This window comes from Canis lupus, chromosome 30 (assembly GCF_003254725.2).
Source record: "Canis lupus dingo isolate Sandy chromosome 30, ASM325472v2, whole genome shotgun sequence".
NCBI lineage: Eukaryota > Metazoa > Chordata > Mammalia > Carnivora > Canidae > Canis > Canis lupus.
In genome coordinates, this window is record NC_064272.1 from 11,347,841 (window position 1) to 11,367,451 (window position 19,611).

Genomic DNA, 19,611 nt, shown 5'->3' on the forward strand with positions numbered 1-19,611 from the left:
TTACTGAAATACTAATATATTTTCAGTTTTATTACATTTCATAGGCTTGGTTTACTAGGTAAAAAGTGTATTATTAAAGATTTAAACATGAGCTGAATTTGGTAACATGTTTTATATTTATAAAATGTAGAAATGTAGAGATTTTCTTAAAATTTGATTTATAGGTATTATTTCATCAAACATGTTCCACCGCTGACAGAAGAACAACTAAATAGGAAACCTGCTCTTCCATTAAAAACAAGAAGCACACCAGAATTCTCCCTAGTTTTAGACCTGGTAAGTATATTATGTGTACAGGTAGAGAAAATAGTTAAATTTCTTTTTTAAAACACTAGCCCAAAATGCCTAAAAGGATAAAAGTGAATGTGAATAGTCTTTACACATTTACTAAACATATCTTAGATGTTCTGAAATGTTTTTATTGGAAGCATAGTCTAATGCCAAGATCCTCAGTTTGGTTGGTATCAGGTACTCTTTTGAAAATAAATTAGGTCATCATTGTTGTATTTAAATTAGCTCTTTTCCCCATATTTCTGAAACCCTTGTGACTTTAAAAAAAAAAATTCCTAATAAATTTCCTGATATGTTCTATTTCATTTCATTCTTAGATTTCACCTTTTTAGAGAGGGGGAGGGCAGTCAAGGTTATGTGTCCCCTGAAGGACCAAATATCATCTGGGTCCCAATGAATTAACTTTATATAAGATTATAATCCTTTTCCTATTTTTATTTTTGTATAGTATCTAATACTAATAACTTACTAATAGACTCCCAAAAATATGATCTCTTAATGCTAATAAAACCTTTAAAGTGCTCTCAGTATGTTAAAAAATATATGTTTTAGGGTACCAGAAGAGTTTTGAGAACTGAACACCTACCTAGCACATAATATTTGAAAGCATTTTATTATTTAGCCTTTGTTACTGGTATTCTATAATTGGAAATGTGCTTTATTTCTCCTAAAATTTTTTTCTTGAGGAAAAGCTTATTTTAAATCTTAACTAGCATGTATAGTTCTTTTGGAGAGTTCAGCACTTTTAGCCTTTGACTAGCCAAAGAGATGTAAGAGAAATCAACAGAGTTCCTAAGTATTAGGTATTGATTAGAGAGAATAAGTAGAGAAAAATTTTGAAACTGATTATGAGTAATCTAGGTTTTTTTTTTTTTTTTTAGTAATTTAGATTTGATGTGCAAGTTAGTGGAGAAACTGGAAAGAGATTTTGCTAGATTTTTGTGTTAGGAGTTAATGTGGTCATGATAGCAGGCTTGACCACGTAATTTTTAATTCAATGTGAAGGTAAATAGAAAAGGAAAGCTAAGATTTGGGTGAGCATAAATGAGTAATTTTATAGAAGTAAATGAAGAATGATCAAAATTTAGATAGTCTGTTGATGAAGAAGTAGTAGAATTAGTTGTGTTTCAGTTGAAGGAAAGAGACTACCTTTTTTTAAGATGCTAAGACAATACCTTGAAATGTGTAGACTGATATGCTATTAAAAGAAAATGAGGCATATCTAGAGTATTTTTTGCTCTTTGCCTCCCCAGAGTTAACTTTAGGTTAAAAGAAACACTCCAGCTAATAAGATGTGGAATCACAAGGTATGAACATTTGTGTTTCATTTTAATTCATTTTAAATGCATTGAAAAATTTTGGGGGTAGTCATTAGCTTTTTTAAAAAGCGTTTGTCACTTAACACAAATAGAACTGTTTTTAATCATTTATTTAAGAAATATATTTACACATATCTTAGATTGAGTGATCCTCACCTTTTTATCCTTTTAATGAGAAAACAGGGTTTGATAATCAAAAATGACAAGTCTTCATTGACTGCTAATTTATTAGCTAAATAATATTTATGTCTGAAACACATTCCACAGATACTAAGGCATTCATTTTATAAAATAAAAATCTTTGTTAAAGGTTAAAGGATAAGGAGCTATGTGGATAGAATATATGTATTTTTAAAAATAATTAGATTCTAAACTTCCATTTGCTAATTCTTAAAAGGAGTGTATATCTATTTCACTTAACAGAAAGTTGGCAACTGCAGAACTCAGAACACTGGTTCTCAAACTTGAGCTTGCATTGGAATCACCTAAAAGGCTTATTCAAATATGGATTGCTGAACTCCTCTCTTACTCATCGTCTTCTGAGTTTTTGAATTACCACAAGTGGAGCTGGAGAATTTGCGATTCTAACTAGCTAGAACTTTGTATTTCTAACTAGTTATTTATCTGCATTTCTAACCCAGGTGATGCTGATACTACTTGCTGGTCCAGGGGACCATACCTGAGAACCAGTGGCTTTGAAAGTTCTATCCCAGATTGCTATGCCACACACAGGAATGTATGATAAATATAAAATTCCACATATGAATGAGTGCTTCTATAAATGTTTTTGGTGGTCATGGGTACATAAAATTATCATATGAAATTTCTTTTAACATTTTGGTTCATTCAGTATGTGCTTTTTATTTTAAGGATGAAACACTAGTACACTGTAGTCTAAATGAGCTAGAAGATGCAGCACTTACTTTTCCAGTCCTTTTCCAAGATGTCATTTATCAGGTAATTAAAAAAATTTTTAACTTGACTTTTGGCCTGTTAGATAATGTTCTGAACCAAGAAATCTTTCATAATTTTGTGTGTGTAAAGTTTAATGTGTTTTTTCCTAATTGATTTCATCAATATATCAATGATTTATTAACACAAAGTAGCATCATGCAAAATAATTACATAAAACATTAATGTTCCCAAAAATGTCAAGTTTTTTAACCCAGTGATCTCTGCTAGTTTCATAATCTGTTTGCCAGCAGGTGGAGGCAGGAGCACTGACATCATAGATCCCCAAGAAGAACTTGCCAGGTTAACACCTGGTGTTTTGTTTTTTTGTGGGTTTTTTTTTTTTCTCCCAAAATCCAATTAGTATAAAGAAAACTCATTCCTTGTTGGTCATTTTTATATCCTTTTGTAGTAATATGGTCTGTAGATGGCAGTTTATGCATCTACTTTATATGAATCATAGAATTCCAGGATACTCTTCCAGTTACTGCTTTAAAAATCTGGGTAAAAGCATTTCTCCCTCATCTGTGTTGATGGACAGGTAACCATGCGAAATGCAAATATCATTTACATTTCACTGTGAATATTTGTGTTGGCTGTAGTTTTTCTTCACATCTGATATTTTCCTGTCATAAAATTTGAATTAATTAATTCATATGAATACGCTTTGAAAATTGCAAAGTGCCTTTCTGTGATGGTGGTTGTTACTTAATCAGCTTTACCTTCATACATACCAGTTGCTGAAGGATTGAGAAAGGGTCAAAAAGTTTGTTCTTTGTCAAGAGGAAGCAAACCTAAGGATTAAATAAAGCCACAGAACAATTACTTTGTGAATGGTGAACAGGTGTTCATGGTTGTTTGTGCGCTTAATAGGCAGTTAGAATGTGGGTATAGTTTTCTTGGCACATGATAGTTACTATCTTTTCAGAATCATAAAATTTCAGAGTTAAATAGAAGTTTGTGGTTCAGGATCTGCTTTACCTACTTTACTTTCTAATGAGTCATAAGAGGATTTACTTTAGCAATTATTGTCAGTTCTGGTTTAACATAGATAGGCATTATAGGCATGCTATTATGTGAGTACTATATTTCATTTCCCTTCTATGAAAGCTGATTTTAGTTCTGGTTTTTGATTAGAGAATGAGCAAAATACACATAAAAATAAAGGATTTTAAGATTTTTACATTTCTTTTTTAACTGGATATTATTTGATTTAAGGTAATCATTTTTTCTTAAGAAGACATTTTTTGCCAAATAGGTTGTTCTTATTTAGTTCACATCAAGGACAGGAGTCTTGTGGCAAATATAAATAATATAGCAATGTCTTAGTTCTCTTTAGCTTGATAACCTTGTTTTTTGTTGAAAAATTGCATTCAGGCTTTGAATTTGGAAAGGAAAGTTGTTATTTGAAAAATACTAAATTATTTTTGGATGACTTCTTAAGTTTTCAGATTTGAAATTTATTTCTTGGAAATAGTTTTGGTTTGTTTATGTCATTTTTGATAGTGAAATAAGAAACTTGGAAAGTAGAGGAGTTTGATTGTTCCCTTTCGTGAGCATTTCTTTTTATTGTGACCATAAAATTGAATTTTTTTCTTACTGCTTCCACCATTTCTGCCTTAATTCTCTTCTTTTTTTTAATAAAGTTCTTATTATTTTTATGTGGATCTGGATAGTTGTCTTATTTTGAATAAAAGTCTTCTGGCGGTGCATACGACTAATACTTTTAAAAACCATATATGTGCTGCGTCTACTTCTGTGGAATTCAAAGAACTCTTTTTCTTATATATTCTGAGTTATATTTTCTGAAACTAAAAAATAAATGATCTAGCCTAAATTAGGAGCAGTGTGAGCAGGAAGTTTGAATCTTATAAGTTAAGAGATGATTGCATTTTAATATTGCGATTTATTAGTTTACTACATCATGTACAGAGTTTAGTCTCCCTTCAGTAAATTTTTGAGGATGTCCATAGTTAATATTGGGTATATTCCCTTGGATTTCTGGTTTTGGCATATCCGTTCTGTCTGCTTTTTAAAAAATAACTTTGAAGAAATCTTGGGTTAGGGATCCCCTAGTTTTCAGACCAGCAAGCTCCCTTTAAACAGGGAATGATGTCTTTTAAACTTTCAGTGGTGTTGTCTCCATCTACTGGCAAAGAAGAAATATACACAAGGGTCTGAGATGATCTAAGAGATTTTGGAGAAACCACATTATTAGGTAAGATGTAACTTACATATTTAACCACTGCAATATAATGTGGCCCACTTAAAGGTAGAAACCTGTAAAATACTGTATATACTCTTAAAAAATAATTTATTTAGGTAAAATAAACCATTTTTAAGTGAACAGTTCCATAGCACTTATCTATATACTCTTGAATATGTCAGTTGCATAGCATTTATGTATATGCTCTTAAAAATAAACTGATAATGTTAAAGTAGGATCAAATTCTTCATCTGAATCAAAACCAAATAAAGTGTCCTCTTGGGACTTATTTTACTTTTGGTTTCTTTTTGTGGTAACTTTGTTATGGTTGAACTATATCTAATTTTAATTCTACTTGTTATTTTTCTTTCTTTCAAAACAATTTAAAGTGTAAATTGTTTTACATATGTTTCAGAAATTCTCTATATCAGGGGTTGGCAAACTTTTTCCTGAAAAGGGCCAGTTTTTAGTATTTTAGGTTCTGCAGTCTATGTTCCCAATACTTTTTCTGACATTGTAGCGTGAAAGTAGTCATAGACAATATGTACATAATCAAATAAGCATGGCTGTGTCCCAGTAAAACTTTACGTACAAAACTACGTGACGGTTTATATTTGGCCCATAAGCCATAGTTTGCTGACCCTTGGTCTAATAGTTGTGAGAGTATATACAGTAAATTTACATATTCAAATTCTAAGTGGAAGTAAGTAATCAAATATTCATCAAAATTCTTATTAATATATAGAGAAATTTAAAACTAGATCCACTATAATCTGATTGTGGGCTTTCTTAGTTATTTTAGATGAAAGTTGAAGGGAAATTTAAGGGGACCACTACTCATATTTAAAGATTGCCTGACTTCATGGTATATACTCTCCTTTTGATTGATAAGTAGGACTCAGCTTACTTAATGCAGGTCTCAGAATTATTGAGCAGGTCAATTATTCAAGCCTCAATTTAGTACATTGAGTGTATTTGAATTCCATTTCTCTGGGGGATAAAAAATCCTAAAAGATCCAACTCAAATTAAAATTTGATAAATGTTACTACTGACACATATGGATAGATTGTAGTTTGTGAAGATGGAGAGAAAAAGTCATTCAAAAGAACTGAGTTTTTAAAGTGAGGGTGTGGGACTCACAAAGGCAAAAGTATATGGATTTTTGTTTGAATGGGTCTTTTTTTTTCCCTTTAAATTGGTTGTTTTTCCATAAATTATTTTACAGCTAGTTATTGGGAAAACATATTTATTCATAGAATGGTGCAAATGCATTTGATATCTGGAAAAACAAGTGCATGATCAGTACCAATGCACATACTTAATCTTTATATTTAGCTTATTTGACACATTGTCAGGAAATCCATCTCGTGGTGTTACTCAGTTAAGAGGTCTCCACTGTATTTAGTTTCTGTTCCTGCAGATCCACCAATTCAAGACTCTAGGTCATCTCACTCCCTCTTCCATCCAGAAGATGACTTCTATCCACAAGCAGGACTGAATCAAAAGACAGATTTTTCACTTAGCTCTTGAGCTGAACCACCTCCTCAATGACCTTCCTCTATCTCCATCAAGAACTGGAGCTCAGTTTTTTGAAGATGTAATAGAGCTACTCAGCCCAAACGTGGCTAATTGAAGACAAAAAGAAGATGCCTCATATGTTTCACCACAGTGCAGCCAAACGTAACTGTGCTGTCCAACTCCTCATTCTGTAAAGTATGACAGGGGCATCTGATTTTTGACTCTGTTCACCAATAAGACTTTAGCCAGTCAGTGGCTTTCTGAAGATCAGTAAAATCATCAAACTTTGGGTCAGCTGTCCAGAAATCAGATTGTGGTAAGCACTCAAGGAGAGATAGGATCTTTAGGGAGCTACTTGCTAAAGGATGCTTTGTTTTATTAGTAGAGGTTGCTTTTATGGGGAAAATTGGGGGGAGAGGTGGGTGGGAAACCCCATGTTTAGCAAAGCTCCACCTCTTTCCCCATTACTATAGTTTGTTTGTTTTCTGGGAACCTTACAGCCTAGGATAATTTTCACAAGCATCTCAGATATTTTGTACTATAGAACAAGAGGCATAGAGGGTCAGTAGTTTCTTTCTCCTCTCTAGTCTTTCTTGGAAAAGTGAGGATTATTTTTGCTTCATGAAGAAAAAAGCAATCATGTAATTGAAGAGTTTTATAATAAATATCTAAGTTTCTCTTCTTTCAGTCTCTGACTTAGATACTAACCAAGAGGCATTTTGTTTTGACCTTCATAAAGCATAATTTTTGTTGTATAAAAGTATAAAGTAATGTGTATAATTGTGCCTTAAATAAAACATTTGGAGTCATGGACACTTAGTATTTGATGATTAATATTTTAGCTGGTAGGGAACAATATTTTGATAATTGTAGGTTAATATAAAAGTAATTTTAAAGGAACTTTCCTAGCCTTATTAGTAAGTTTAGTTAGACATTGATACTAATTTTTTCATTGTAATTATTCATTATTCTTAAGATTAAAAAAAAGCTGAAACCTATAGTTACCTACTTCTCAAAGGTGATAAAATGTATTTCATGAGGAATTCTTTGTATTTTTTGTAAATGGATCTTAAAATTAGAGGCAGTTCATTTTTTAAATGCATGGAAAATTCTTGTTCAGCTAAAAATGTTCTGCAAATTTAGGAGAGGTGACAGATGATTACTAAGCATATTAAATTGTTTAGTCAGTTTAGAATTTTTTAAAGCAGCTTATTTTTGTTTTACTAAAGTGACTTTTTTTGCTTTTAAAATTACTGAATTTTAAAAAAATAAAATGGCTGAATTTTATTTAAATATATTTTATGTATACACACAAATACATATGCACATATTAAAATTATATATATATAAACCATATATATATAATGGCCAATTTTTACTTGAAAATTATGCTTCATTGCCAACTTATCTATATGAATACCATAAGCTTCACTTTATCCCATGTAGACTCTAAAGGAAAATTCCTTTCAAATTTATTTCTATTTAGTTTAATGCTTTGCAGAATCTTTTAGTTTGGTGATTTTTGGTTTTACTTTTTTTTTTTTCTTTTGATATTTTAGTATTTACCTACTCATTTCCAGATTGATCTGCCTACAAATACTATCCCCAGCAGCCATCTACTTCTTGTTAGAACTGTGTTAAAGCAAAAGATGACTATAATGTCAGCCAGTGGGTTATGAAGTTGAGGTCCGCAGGTCCTACCTGAGCATCTCTCTTTCTCTGAAGAGGATTTAGGTTCTATCTCTGTGCTCTAGTATTGATGCTAAGAAAATGATAACTAAGTTAAATAGTTAAGCTATCAACTGATGCAATTCATGATTTAAAAGTATAGACTGCAGCTATACAGTTTTCTCTTTGAGTTGAGGTAGCCAGTTCTGCCCCATAGAATCGTACTCATTCCAACTATTCTCCTTATGACTAATTACTTGTAAATAATAAGGTGGATGGTAATAATAGGTGTTGACAATCTCAGTGAGGTGGGCACTATTCTAGATGCTTTATATATATTAACTTATTTAATCCTCACAACAACCCCATGAGGTAGGTACTATTATTTTACTCATTTTATAAATGAGGAGACTGAGGTGTACAGAAGGGTTAACAAATTGGCAGTCACTTGTACACCTATGGTATCTACTAATGGTAAGATTTTTCAATTATTTGTAGCATCTCATTCTTCGCATTCCCCAGTTTTGTTGTTTTTTTCTACTGCTTTAAAGTCTTACTGCTAATTCAGTAAATGGCATTTACCAGTCATCATCTTATTTAAAGATGCCATATTCTTTAAGTAGGGAAGTCCCATTGAATTGACTTTTTTTTTTTTTTTTAAACCCATATCAATCAGTATGGGGCACCTGGCTGGCTCAGTTGGTGGAGCATGCCACTCTTGATCTTGGGGTCATGAGTTTGAGTCCCATGTTTGGCCTAGAGATTTTTTTTTTTTAATTAAAAATTAAAACCTTAAAAAAATTTTAAAAACCTTTATCAATATAGCAATAAATTCAAAGGTTATAATAGAAAAACTATTAAAAGATATTTCTTTTTGAATATGTTAAGGTTATATTATCTGTGCTTAAAACCATTTAGAAATGTTTTTCCTTAGGGGTACCTTAGGTGGCTTAGTGGATTAAGCATCTGGTTAGGTGTCTGACTCTTGGTTTTGGCTCAGGTCATGATCCCAGGGTCGTGGGATCAAGTCTGATGTCAAACTCCACACTCAGCAGAGTCAGCTTGAGATTTTCTCTCTCTCCCTCCCTCTCTCTCTCTCTCTCTCTCTCTCTCTCTCTCTCTCTCTCTCTCTCCACCTCTCTCCACCCCCTGCCCTTCCCCGCCCTTGCACTCTCACTCTCTCAAATAAAATAAATAGGGATCCCTGGGTGGCACAGTGGTTCGGCGCCTGCCTTTGGCCCAGGGCGCAATCCTGGAGACCCGGGATCGAATCCCACATCGGGCTTCCGGTGCATGGAGCCTGCTTCTCCCTCTGCCTATGTCTCTGCCTCTCTCTCTCTCTCTGTGACTATCATAAAATTTAAAAAATAATAATAATAAAATAAAATAAATAATATCTTTTTTAAGACATTTTTCCTTAAAAGATTTACATGTAATAAATTTTTTTTTCTTACTTCCCCACAAAGTAATGCTGCTTTGGGTGTTTTCTTCTTCCTTTTCTCCCCATCTTCCTCCTCTTCTTCTGTTTTTTCTTTTTTGTGGTCATGCTGTTAAAGTTATCTGTGAAATTAGATAAGATTTGGTAAACTATGGCAGCACCCGTGGCCCAGGGGTTTAGCGCTGCCTGCAGCCCAGAGCATGATCCTGGGGTCCTAGGATCGAGTCCCACGTCAGGCTCCCTGCATGGAGCCTGCTTCTCCCTCTGCCTGTGTCTCTGCCTCTCTCTCTCTCTCTCTCTGCATCCCTATGAATAAATAAATAAAATCTTTAAAAAAAAGATTTGGTAAACTAATAGAAATTATTCAGTTTATATAGCTTGACATTACATACTTAGTCATGAATTTAGACAGACTATCACAAAATATTTATAATCAGTTTTTAACTAGCTTTTTATTTGGTGACTTTACTTCTTTAAATCTAGTTTTGTTAACCATTTATGGCCTGGTTGGACTATGTGTATACACCAGTTATAGGATGTCCTTATTGTCTTAATAGCAAAGAAAGTACATGCTATCAGGTATTGTTCATATGAAGGAATGTTGATGTACTGTTAATGTAATGTTTTCCATTATATATATATATTCATTATATTTCTATATAAAATTTAAATTTTAGTAAAATCAGTTCACAAGATTAGTTCCATTATCACGATTTTGCAGGTATTCTTCTAGTAGGTTTTGTTTTTAAAAGTTTTGTATTTTTAACATATTCATAAATCCCTATCTTTGGGGATGCCTGGGTGGCTCAGCGGTTGAGCGTCTGCCTTCGGTTCAGGGCGTGATCCCGAGTGCTGGGATCAAGTCCCACATCGCGCTCCCTGCACGGAGCCTGCTTCTCCCTCCGCCTATGTCTCTGCCTCTCTCTCTCTCTCTCTCTCTCTCTCTCTCTTTCATGAGTAAATAAATAAAATCTTTTTTAAAAATCCCTATCTTTTGGTAGTAGTCCTTTTTAAGACATATCTTTGGGTATGGTATATTTATATAATTGTTTCTTTATAGCATTCTGCATTACTTTTAAACTTTTGGCTTTTTTCAGAATGTGTATTGTTTAGTGGTAGAAGATTAAAACTTTGTAAAGAGTTGTTAGGAGAAGGATGGTTAGTGAAATAAGTAGAGAAAGAATGTGGAAAATAGGAAATAGGCAGCCCAGGACAGGAATCTTTGTGATGAGAAAGTTAGAAGATAAATGTAGTTAAGAGCATCTGTGGAATAGATTTGGAAGCATTTGGGAATGGCATGCCTCTGTGCATTTGTACATTTCTGTATTTCTTTGACCTCACACAATAAGTGATTGTCGTCTCTTTGTATTATATATATCTTACTTACAATTTTCTGTTTCCTACTAGGTAGTACTTAGTGTTTGACTTTTATATATTTCTGCTTTAATATATCCATCCAAATGATTTAGACCCTCCTGGCCTTGTGTCTCTTAATTTTTCTTTCTGAGATTTTGCCTTTGCAGCACATAGCAGAACTTCTACCCTTGCCCGTTGTTACCTTGTACCTTTCTATATTTTTTTTTCACTAACAACTTTAGTTTCTGTGTATATATTTTAATCCTGTTCAAATGCTGAATCTGTTTTGAGGCTAGAACTTTTATAGCTAACAATTATTCTGTTTTTATGGTAAGGAAACAGTCTAGCAATATACTCCCCCATCTTCACTGCCACCTTTCATCCCCTGTAAACAAGTACATTTTGAAAGTAATGTCAAATTTTAAGATGTATTTTTATATTAAGAATAGTCAAAGTAGTAGAATGTATAGTGAAGTTATACTTTTGACTTAATTTGGAAGTCATGTATAAGAGGTTGGAAATGTCATCTTTGTATAGTGTTCCACTTGCTATGCTTGGATAATACTGTTTATGTAGAAGTATTTCTCTAAAATGGAAGTATAGGGATCCCTGGGTGGCGCAGCGGTTTAGCGCCTGCCTTTGGCCCAGGGTGCGTTCCTGGAGACCCGGGATCGAATCCCACGATGGGTTCCCGGTGCATGGAGCCTGCTTCTCCCTCTTCCTGTGTCTCTGCCTCTCTCTCTCTGTGACTATCATAAATAAATAAAAAAATTAAAAATAAATAAATAAATAAAATGGAAGTATGTTAGGGTTCAGAGGAAACAAATCCCAATTAGAGACCTTACTTAGCCTAATTATAATATGGAACAAGTGATAACAGAGATATTGAGAACAAATGAAATAATTTACACAAACACAAAAATAAAGTATTTTGGTTATTAAATGCATGTAAATGATAAACTTTCTTAGGAACAAACAAAAGGCTCTGATGGTTCATAGTTTATCATCCTTGAGATGAGGTCATTGGAAAAAAGTGTTGACTAAATTGATGGGTGTGTTGTTTTTTTTTTTAATCATCACCAATCTATTTTTGAAAAGACCCGTAGTTAATAAAAAATGTTAATAAAAAATGTTATTTCCGGGCAGTCCCAGTGGCGCAGTGGTTTAGCACTGCCTGCAGCCCAGGGCGTGATCCTGGAGACCCTGGATCGAGTCCCATGTCAGGCTCTCTGCATGGAGCCTGCTTCTCCCTCTGCCTGTGTCTCTGCTACTCTCTCTCTCTCTCTCTTTGCATCTCTATGAATAATAAATAAAATCTTTAAAACAAAAATCTGTGTTACTTGAGGTGGCCACAAGGATGGATGAAAAATGTTAAAATTAATTAGAAGAGCAGCTATAGTTAAATTTCTTGTGCCTCATCCTAAATGATAGTGATTGAATACCAAGGATTTGGTAATTTTTATTTGCTCTAGAGGTAGGAACATATGGCATTAGTTTGTTTTTGATTAGTCAGGATTAAAATAAAGTGCCTAATAGGATTAAAAACAAGTATATTTTATCATTTTAGCCTAGAGGTAGGGGTAGAATTGATATTATTAACCTATTACAATTGTTCAAAATTTGTCTTCTACAAGTGGTTAGTATTTAAGGAAACAAGTGGTTAGTGTTTAAGGAAACTCAGTAATTGACCTTGTATAGTCACACTGGCTTGCCTCTCTCTGGTCTATACTGCTTAACTTTGGATAGTTCTATTTGATTTACTCAACTGTGTTGTTTTTTTTTTTAATCAAGTATTTGCTGTATATTTGGCATTTTCTTATGCCTGAGGACTTTGGAAACTATAAGATTGGTAGTACATGGTTGCTACTTCCTAGAATCCTTTGCATGATTTCCCTATTTTTCCCTAAAACATTCCCAGAGCAAGATTTTTATCATGAGGGCATTTTTGTGTGGATGTATGTTGATGACAGCCTGGCTGACTCAACAGTTGAGCATCTGCCTTTGGCTCAGGGCATGATCTGCAGTCCCAGGATCGAGTCCCTCATTGGGCTCCCTACAGGGAGCCTGCTTCTCCCTCTGCCTCTGTCTCTGCCTCTCTCTGTGTTTCTCATGAATAAATAAATAAAATATTTTTTAAAAATTTTTTTCATGAAGTGTAGGTTTTGAATTTGTCGTCACTAGTGGGTTTTTTTTTTTTTTAATCTGAATCCAGTGAATGTGGCACATAGGTCTTCTGTAAATATTTGTTGTTCATGGTGTTTGAAGTTAATCATCACTTTTGAGTGTAAAGTATAAATTTTTCTTTTTTTTTTTTAATTTTGTCATAAAAAGAATAGTATTTAAAATCTTTTATAGGGCAGCCCTGGTGGCGCAGCGGTTTGGCGCCGCCTGCAGCCTTGGGTGTGATCCTGGAGACTCGGGATCGAGTCCCATATCAGGCTCCCTGCATGGAGCCTGCTTCTCCCTCTCCCTGTGTCTCTGCCTCTCTCTCTCTCTGTGTCTATGAATAAATAAATAAAATCTTTTAAAAAATAAAATAAAAAAATAAAAATTAAATCTTTTATAAATCTGTTTTAACTGTTGCTTGTGGCTTATAATTCTGTGCTTTTTGAATTCTGGAGTGTATTATAAGAGCTACATTAAATATAGGCAAAAAGAACACAGAAATAAGAAAATAATATTTATAAGGCAGTTCTTTGGGTATTGTAGTTTTTTCTGATGTTGCCAGTAGGTTTTGATAACTGGTGTGTTTGACTATTGTATTTTTAATATCAAGTAGACCAGTAGTGCTAATTTAGATGCCACGTCTGAATCAGTAAATGTTGAAGAAGATTGAATTCTGAAAAATTCCAGTTATTTAAACCCACCAATCCAGACATCTCTTTCTTGAACATTATCTTAATAATAGAGATTTAAAATAAAAGTATTCAAAAAAATAAAATAAAATAAAAGTATTCTTAGCAGGTGATTGTTGAGAAGAAATTCTGAGTATTAGAGGAAGGTCATTGAGACAGGTCAGCTAGAGGTGGACACACAGCCTGCCTAATTATTGGATGGATGCTACCTGGCTGGAAGATGGAGCTGATTGGTGGATCAAAATCTCAAAGGGAAACCTTCCATTTTTAGTTGAAATGTTTATTAAAATTATACTGTATGCTGCCATTTAAATATAAAAGTGACATCACCAATGATGATTATTACCCTACCAAAAGATTGTTTTAAGTGATTTTTTGTATATGAAATCTATTTGGTTGAGTGGTACTTAGTGTACTTTTCTATTACTTTAAAATATGAACTTCTTAATTATAATATATCCAAAGTTAGAACACAACATGTCTTATAAATACGTTGTTTCTACTTTATGTGTTTATTTAGTGAAGCCTATCTTTGTTATTTCTTTAGGTTTATGTGAGATTAAGACCATTCTTCAGGGAATTCCTGGAACGAATGTCTCAGATGTATGAGGTAAACATGCTTAAGCTAATTACATAAGTATTTTTATTTTATTCAATATAGTACCCATATTTAGATCATGTATAATGATTACTTCTTTTCCCCTGAATTTGTAGATCATTCTTTTTACTGCTTCTAAGAAGGTGTATGCAGACAAGTTACTGAACATACTAGACCCTAAAAAGCAACTGGTCAGGTAAATTTAATTAAGAAATAGTGGAAATGTCTGTCACACTGATCTATGAAATTACTATGATTCTATTTAATTTTGATGGCCATTTTCAGTTGGCTGCATATATAGAGATTGGTTGTGTTGAATGGTGAAATGAATTTTTTTAAGCCCCCAAACTCTTTAAGAGTTCCTAATGATTTAACTTCAGACAGACGTTCTTTAAAGGATACAAGGATCAAATGTATTTATTCACTCACAATTCTATTTGTATCCTCACTTCTTTTGGGACTTGGGGGAGATTGGGGGTATGTGGAATTTTTCACTGTGTGCATGATATTTTCACTTCCTGTCTCTGAAATAATGCATGTTATGTCACCTTTTTTAATGGCATAGAGAAATAAAGGTTAATTTTAACAGAAAGGATAAATTAAACTCTTTTGCTTTTTTCAAGAGCAAATTTGTCCTCCATGGAAAGAAAACATTACATGAATCTAATTGGAAATTGCAGTTGGTTTAGTCACTCAAGTTATCCTGATCTGGACTCAGTTCCTTGTGTGTGTCCTGAGCCAGCAGATGCAGTGTGTTCCTGGTTAGGTGGGAGTGCCTTGGGTAATTTTAAAACAGTTTGAAAATAAGTTCCATTATTTCTGTCAACTGAAGTGAGATATTAAGACTGCCAGCAGTCTTGCTGCATCCTTTAAGATGCCAGAGTTAATCTTGGATTTTTTTGACCAAGAGCTATAAGAGATGCCAGAAAAGGCTCATAAAAAAAACTTTAATAGCTGGGAATTCATTTTCTTGAATACTTTCTTCCATATTTTTTAGTGGAAAATCCTAGTTTCTACTGTTACAATAGTACCTTTGTTATTGAGTATTTGCAGTTATGCTGAGACTTTTTCTGATGTCTTGCTTAGCAGATTTTCTTTCTTGTAAATAGAACTTTGATTTTTTTTAACCTAAAGGATCAAAATTTGTCCTTGTCACTTTCCATTTTAATCTTCCATATAAATAAGCATCAAACACAAAAATGAAAATGGTATTCTATTCATGAAAGTATAATACATGCTCATTTTACCTAACTTTAAAAAAGTACACAAATGATTTTGTTTTGATGACTTCATTCATTCTGAAGATTTCTATTTAGCACCTCCAGTGTTCCATGAACAGTGGTGAGCAATACATGCCTTTCTCTTTTAGAGCTTTCATTTTACCAGGGAGCAAGTCATAGTTATGGAATTATGATGTTACAAATTAACACCCCTCTTTTAAACTAGTTTTATAAAATCTACACATTTGGAAGTTTAAATTTGTTTTATGTAGTTGCATTTGAATAATTTAAAACAGGAGAAACTTTTTGAATGATATATTGAATTCATTAGTGCTAAGGGGAATTATGTTGAAGACAAGGTAGACTCAGAAATTCTATAATCTCTGAATCTCGTGAGTCCAAATGCAAATCTGATGACTGGCAAAAGTAGTTTCTTTCTAAAACTGAAATACCTACTACAGATCCTCACTCTCCTGAATAACTGGGAGGAGTTTTAGTATAATTTAATTGAAGTAATCATTAGTATCCACATACATATTCATTTGTTTCCTGTCTTGGGTGAGTTTGCTGCTATTGGGGAAGAAACATTAGTAGTAACTTGCATGTACACGCTGCATTTGCCTCTCCAGTTTCCGCATACATAAATGTTTATACAAATAAAAAAATGGAATCTTTTATAGGCCCAACCAGGTCTTAAATTCTTTTGTCTGGTCTTATCTTTTCAAAGTAGGGTGGTCTTTAAACCATACAGAAGTAGATGATCACTTAATTAAAAGTCTTCTTTATAAAAGGGAGGAAGAGAACTATTTTGACTACATTTTGTCTGGTTGGAAAACTGTCATCACCACTGGCACGGATATTTTTAAGGTTGAGTTTTGTTGTTTTGTTGTTTTAGAGCTATGGCACATTTTGTTGGTAGAAAATGCCCTTTTCTTGAAATTTCAAATTAAAACTACAGGTATAAGTAGGCCCTAGCTGCTGAAAAACTGTTTAGTGGGATTAAGACACAAGGAAGCCAGATTACCAAATTATTAATGTATGCAAAGGGAATATTTCAAGGTGATCTATATTAATGATTAGTAATATTCACAGACTAACATTTTGAGTGCTAAATGAGATGATATAATATGACAGTATATAAGTATTATTATAAAGCCTTTAATAGCTTTTTAAAAATGATATAACATTTTTCAGTTAAGTATCATTGGTGTAAAACATCAGTTTACATTTGTAATAAATCTGAATTCATCATTTCATTCAATCCTTGTTTTTTCAAATGATCATATACACACTCACTAAATTAAAAGATGGGTTTGGGAAAAGTTGAAATGATGGAATGTTTTGGCCTCCACATCTTTTCTCAAAACTATAAGGGAAACTAAAAACATTTTTTAAAAATGCCAACACAGAAACATTCCTTCTTATATTTTCTATTCTGGCATGTACAGGGATAGGGAGGCTGTGTGGTCTTCTGGTTAGAGCAAAGGACTGGGAGCCAGGAGGATCCTGGGTTCCAATGCGGGGCTAACCACTGACTTACTGTGTGACCTTGGGCAAGTCACTTGACCTCCTTGTGCCTCAGTCAACCATCTGGAAAATTGGTTAAAAAGCAGGACCTCGCTGACAACCAGATGCTGCATCTGAACTGAGCTTTCCTGGGTAAATAAATTACAAAAACAATTTACAGAGTTTTTAATCCCTCTTTATAATTTAATATAACATTTTGGGATAAGCCAAAGTTCTTAAAGGCATGGTAATATTTGGTTGTAAGGTTTCAATAATTGCTAACATTTTTTAAAGTAAAACTGTAGCCCAAAGCTTAGGCTCACATTGGTATTTGAATTTCCTTTGTGAGAGAAAATAATAAGGCTTAAACTCTAAAGCCTATGGTATGTCTGTATGTTTCAATATATGTTGTACTTTTCAGAGTTTTTTTTTTTTTTTAAGTTAATTTGTTTTTATTTTTATGTTTAGGCATCGGCTTTTTCGTGAACATTGTGTTTGTGTACAAGGAAACTATATAAAGGACTTAAATATCCTTGGAAGAGATCTTTCAAAGACTATAATAATTGACAACTCACCACAAGCCTTTGCATATCAGGTAGGATGAAAGGGTTGCTAAACAAATTTCAGATTGGGAAATATATATATAATGAGAACAAATGCTGCCAAACAGTATATGATGGGTGAACAGAATTTTCATAGGTGAAATTTCCCTGTTAAGTGTTATCTTTTAGAATTAGAAAGGCCAAATTGTTGTATTCCTTGTGGAAAGTTTTCTTTTAAATGAAGTACAACACAGATAAAAAATCTGAGTAATAAGTCTGAATAAGAAGGGACTATAAGGGCAGCTCGGGTGGCTCAGCGGTTTAGTGCCACCTTTAGCCCGGGGCATGATCCTGGAGACCCGGGATCGAGTCCCACGTCGGGCTCCCTGCATGGAGCCTGCTTCTCCCTCTGCCTTTGTCTCTCCCTCTCTGTGTCTCTCATGAATAAATAAATAAAATCTTAAAAAGAGAGAGAGAGAAGAGTATAAAATATACATCTTTGGGATGCCCACATGGCTCAGCAGTTAAGCACCTGCCTTCAGCCCAGGTAGTGATACTGGAGTCCTGGGGTCAAGTCCCACATCGGGCTCCCTGCATGGAGCCTGCTTCCCTCTCTGCCTGTGTCTCTGCTTCTCTCTCTGTCTGTGTCTTTCATGAATAAATAAATAAAATTTTTTATATATATATAATCTTATATATATATATATATATATATATATATATACACACACACACATACACAATCAATTCATAGCATTCCTAGCAGTTAAATAATTATTTGTAAACATGTTTGAGAATTATAAATAGTTACAATTATAAATTATAATAGCTTACCCATGTTTTAGTCTGTTTGCTTTGTCTCTCATGAATAAAGAAGTAAAATCTTTAATATATATATATACACATACACACACACACACATCAATTCATAGCATTCCTAGCAGTTGTTAAATAATTATTTGTAAACATGTTTGAGGATTATAAATAGCTTACCCATGTTTTAGTCTGTTTGCTTTGACATTCTGAAATAATTTCTTAGACTGTTTTGTCAATATGTTTATACCGTGGCAGTGTTTCTTTGAAATATAACTTGGACTAGAAATGAGCCATCCTTGCAAGATATGTTTTACATTATGAATAATGTTCATGTGATAGGTCTGAGATTTCCTTCACAATAAGTCAGTGCAGATTAGGGATGGTGGAAATTGGATTGAGTGTGTATATAAAACAAGTAAAAAGATGTAAAAGGGGAAAACTGCATATGGTATTGACCTATGTTCAATTTAGGTCATTGCTCACATTTTGAAATATGTTTTTAAGAATTTCGTATTGGTTTCTTGATAAAATCATTTCAGTTATCTTCCATCTTAAACTTAGTATTCTGCATAAATGTTAAAGACAACCTAGAGGTTATTTACTATAAAACAAATATATTTTGCATTCTGGTTTCTAGACTCCTCTTCAGTGAAATACCATTGCATCTGTTTGTTACATTCCTGCTGTTTCAGGTTATCCTACTATTTGTTGGGAATAAAACAATGAATGTGATACTGTCCCTGTATAAAAGGACAGGCTTTCTAGTAGTGTTCTGTTTAGATTGGCAGTACGCCTTAATTCACAGCACCTTGCACTTACTGATAGTAGCTATTTCTTTAATCAATCAAGTAATATTTGTAGTTACATTAATGCAAAACTTGTTTCAGTGAATCTTTCTTGTTTAGTTTCATATATACTAAGAAGACACATTATGCTAAAAAACCAATTAGGCTTTGATGTATTCCTTAACATCTGTCTCTTGCCCCGTTGAGTTGTTGGAATATGACAAGCATAAACTTTGATGGCATTCCTTTTCAGAGGAATTTATATAGATCAGTGTCTCTTAAGTATCTGTTATTTCTCTTTTAAGCTTTTACAAAGTAGGCAAAATGTAAATAGGATTTAATTACTTATTTATTGTTTTAGCTATCTAATGGAATCCCTATAGAAAGCTGGTTTATGGATAAAAATGACAATGAACTCCTAAAATTGATTCCATTTCTGGAGAAGCTTGTAGAACTGGTAAGTATATCTTAATTTTCTTTTTCTGTTTTGCTTTTATTGCCTCAACTCTATTGAAATAAACCTTTCTAATTGCTTTATTTT

The 19,611-nt window shown here is 33.2% G+C and overlaps 1 protein-coding gene and 1 long non-coding RNA gene across 13 annotated transcripts in view; one reads left to right on the forward strand and one right to left on the reverse strand.

Annotated features, from left to right (window-relative positions):
- Positions 1 to 19,611, reverse strand: part of LOC112676016 (uncharacterized) — a 109,018-nt gene that overhangs the window by 73,966 nt on the left and 15,441 nt on the right. Inside the window, exon 3 of the long non-coding RNA XR_003146249.3 lies at positions 9,409 to 9,514. This is a non-coding gene — a long non-coding RNA (uncharacterized LOC112676016). The remainder of the gene's footprint in view (positions 1 to 9,408; positions 9,515 to 19,611) is intronic.
- Positions 1 to 19,611, forward strand: part of CTDSPL2 (CTD small phosphatase like 2) — an 88,905-nt gene that overhangs the window by 63,820 nt on the left and 5,474 nt on the right. For all 12 annotated transcript variants that reach the window (XM_049104002.1, XM_025472953.3, XM_025472950.3 and 9 more), the window contains 6 exons: positions 165 to 276; positions 2,481 to 2,567; positions 14,151 to 14,213; positions 14,318 to 14,397; positions 17,396 to 17,522; positions 19,432 to 19,527. In XM_049104002.1, coding sequence (XP_048959959.1) covers positions 165 to 276; positions 2,481 to 2,567; positions 14,151 to 14,213; positions 14,318 to 14,397; positions 17,396 to 17,522; positions 19,432 to 19,527 — 565 coding nt within the window. The remainder of the gene's footprint in view (positions 1 to 164; positions 277 to 2,480; positions 2,568 to 14,150; positions 14,214 to 14,317; positions 14,398 to 17,395; positions 17,523 to 19,431; positions 19,528 to 19,611) is intronic.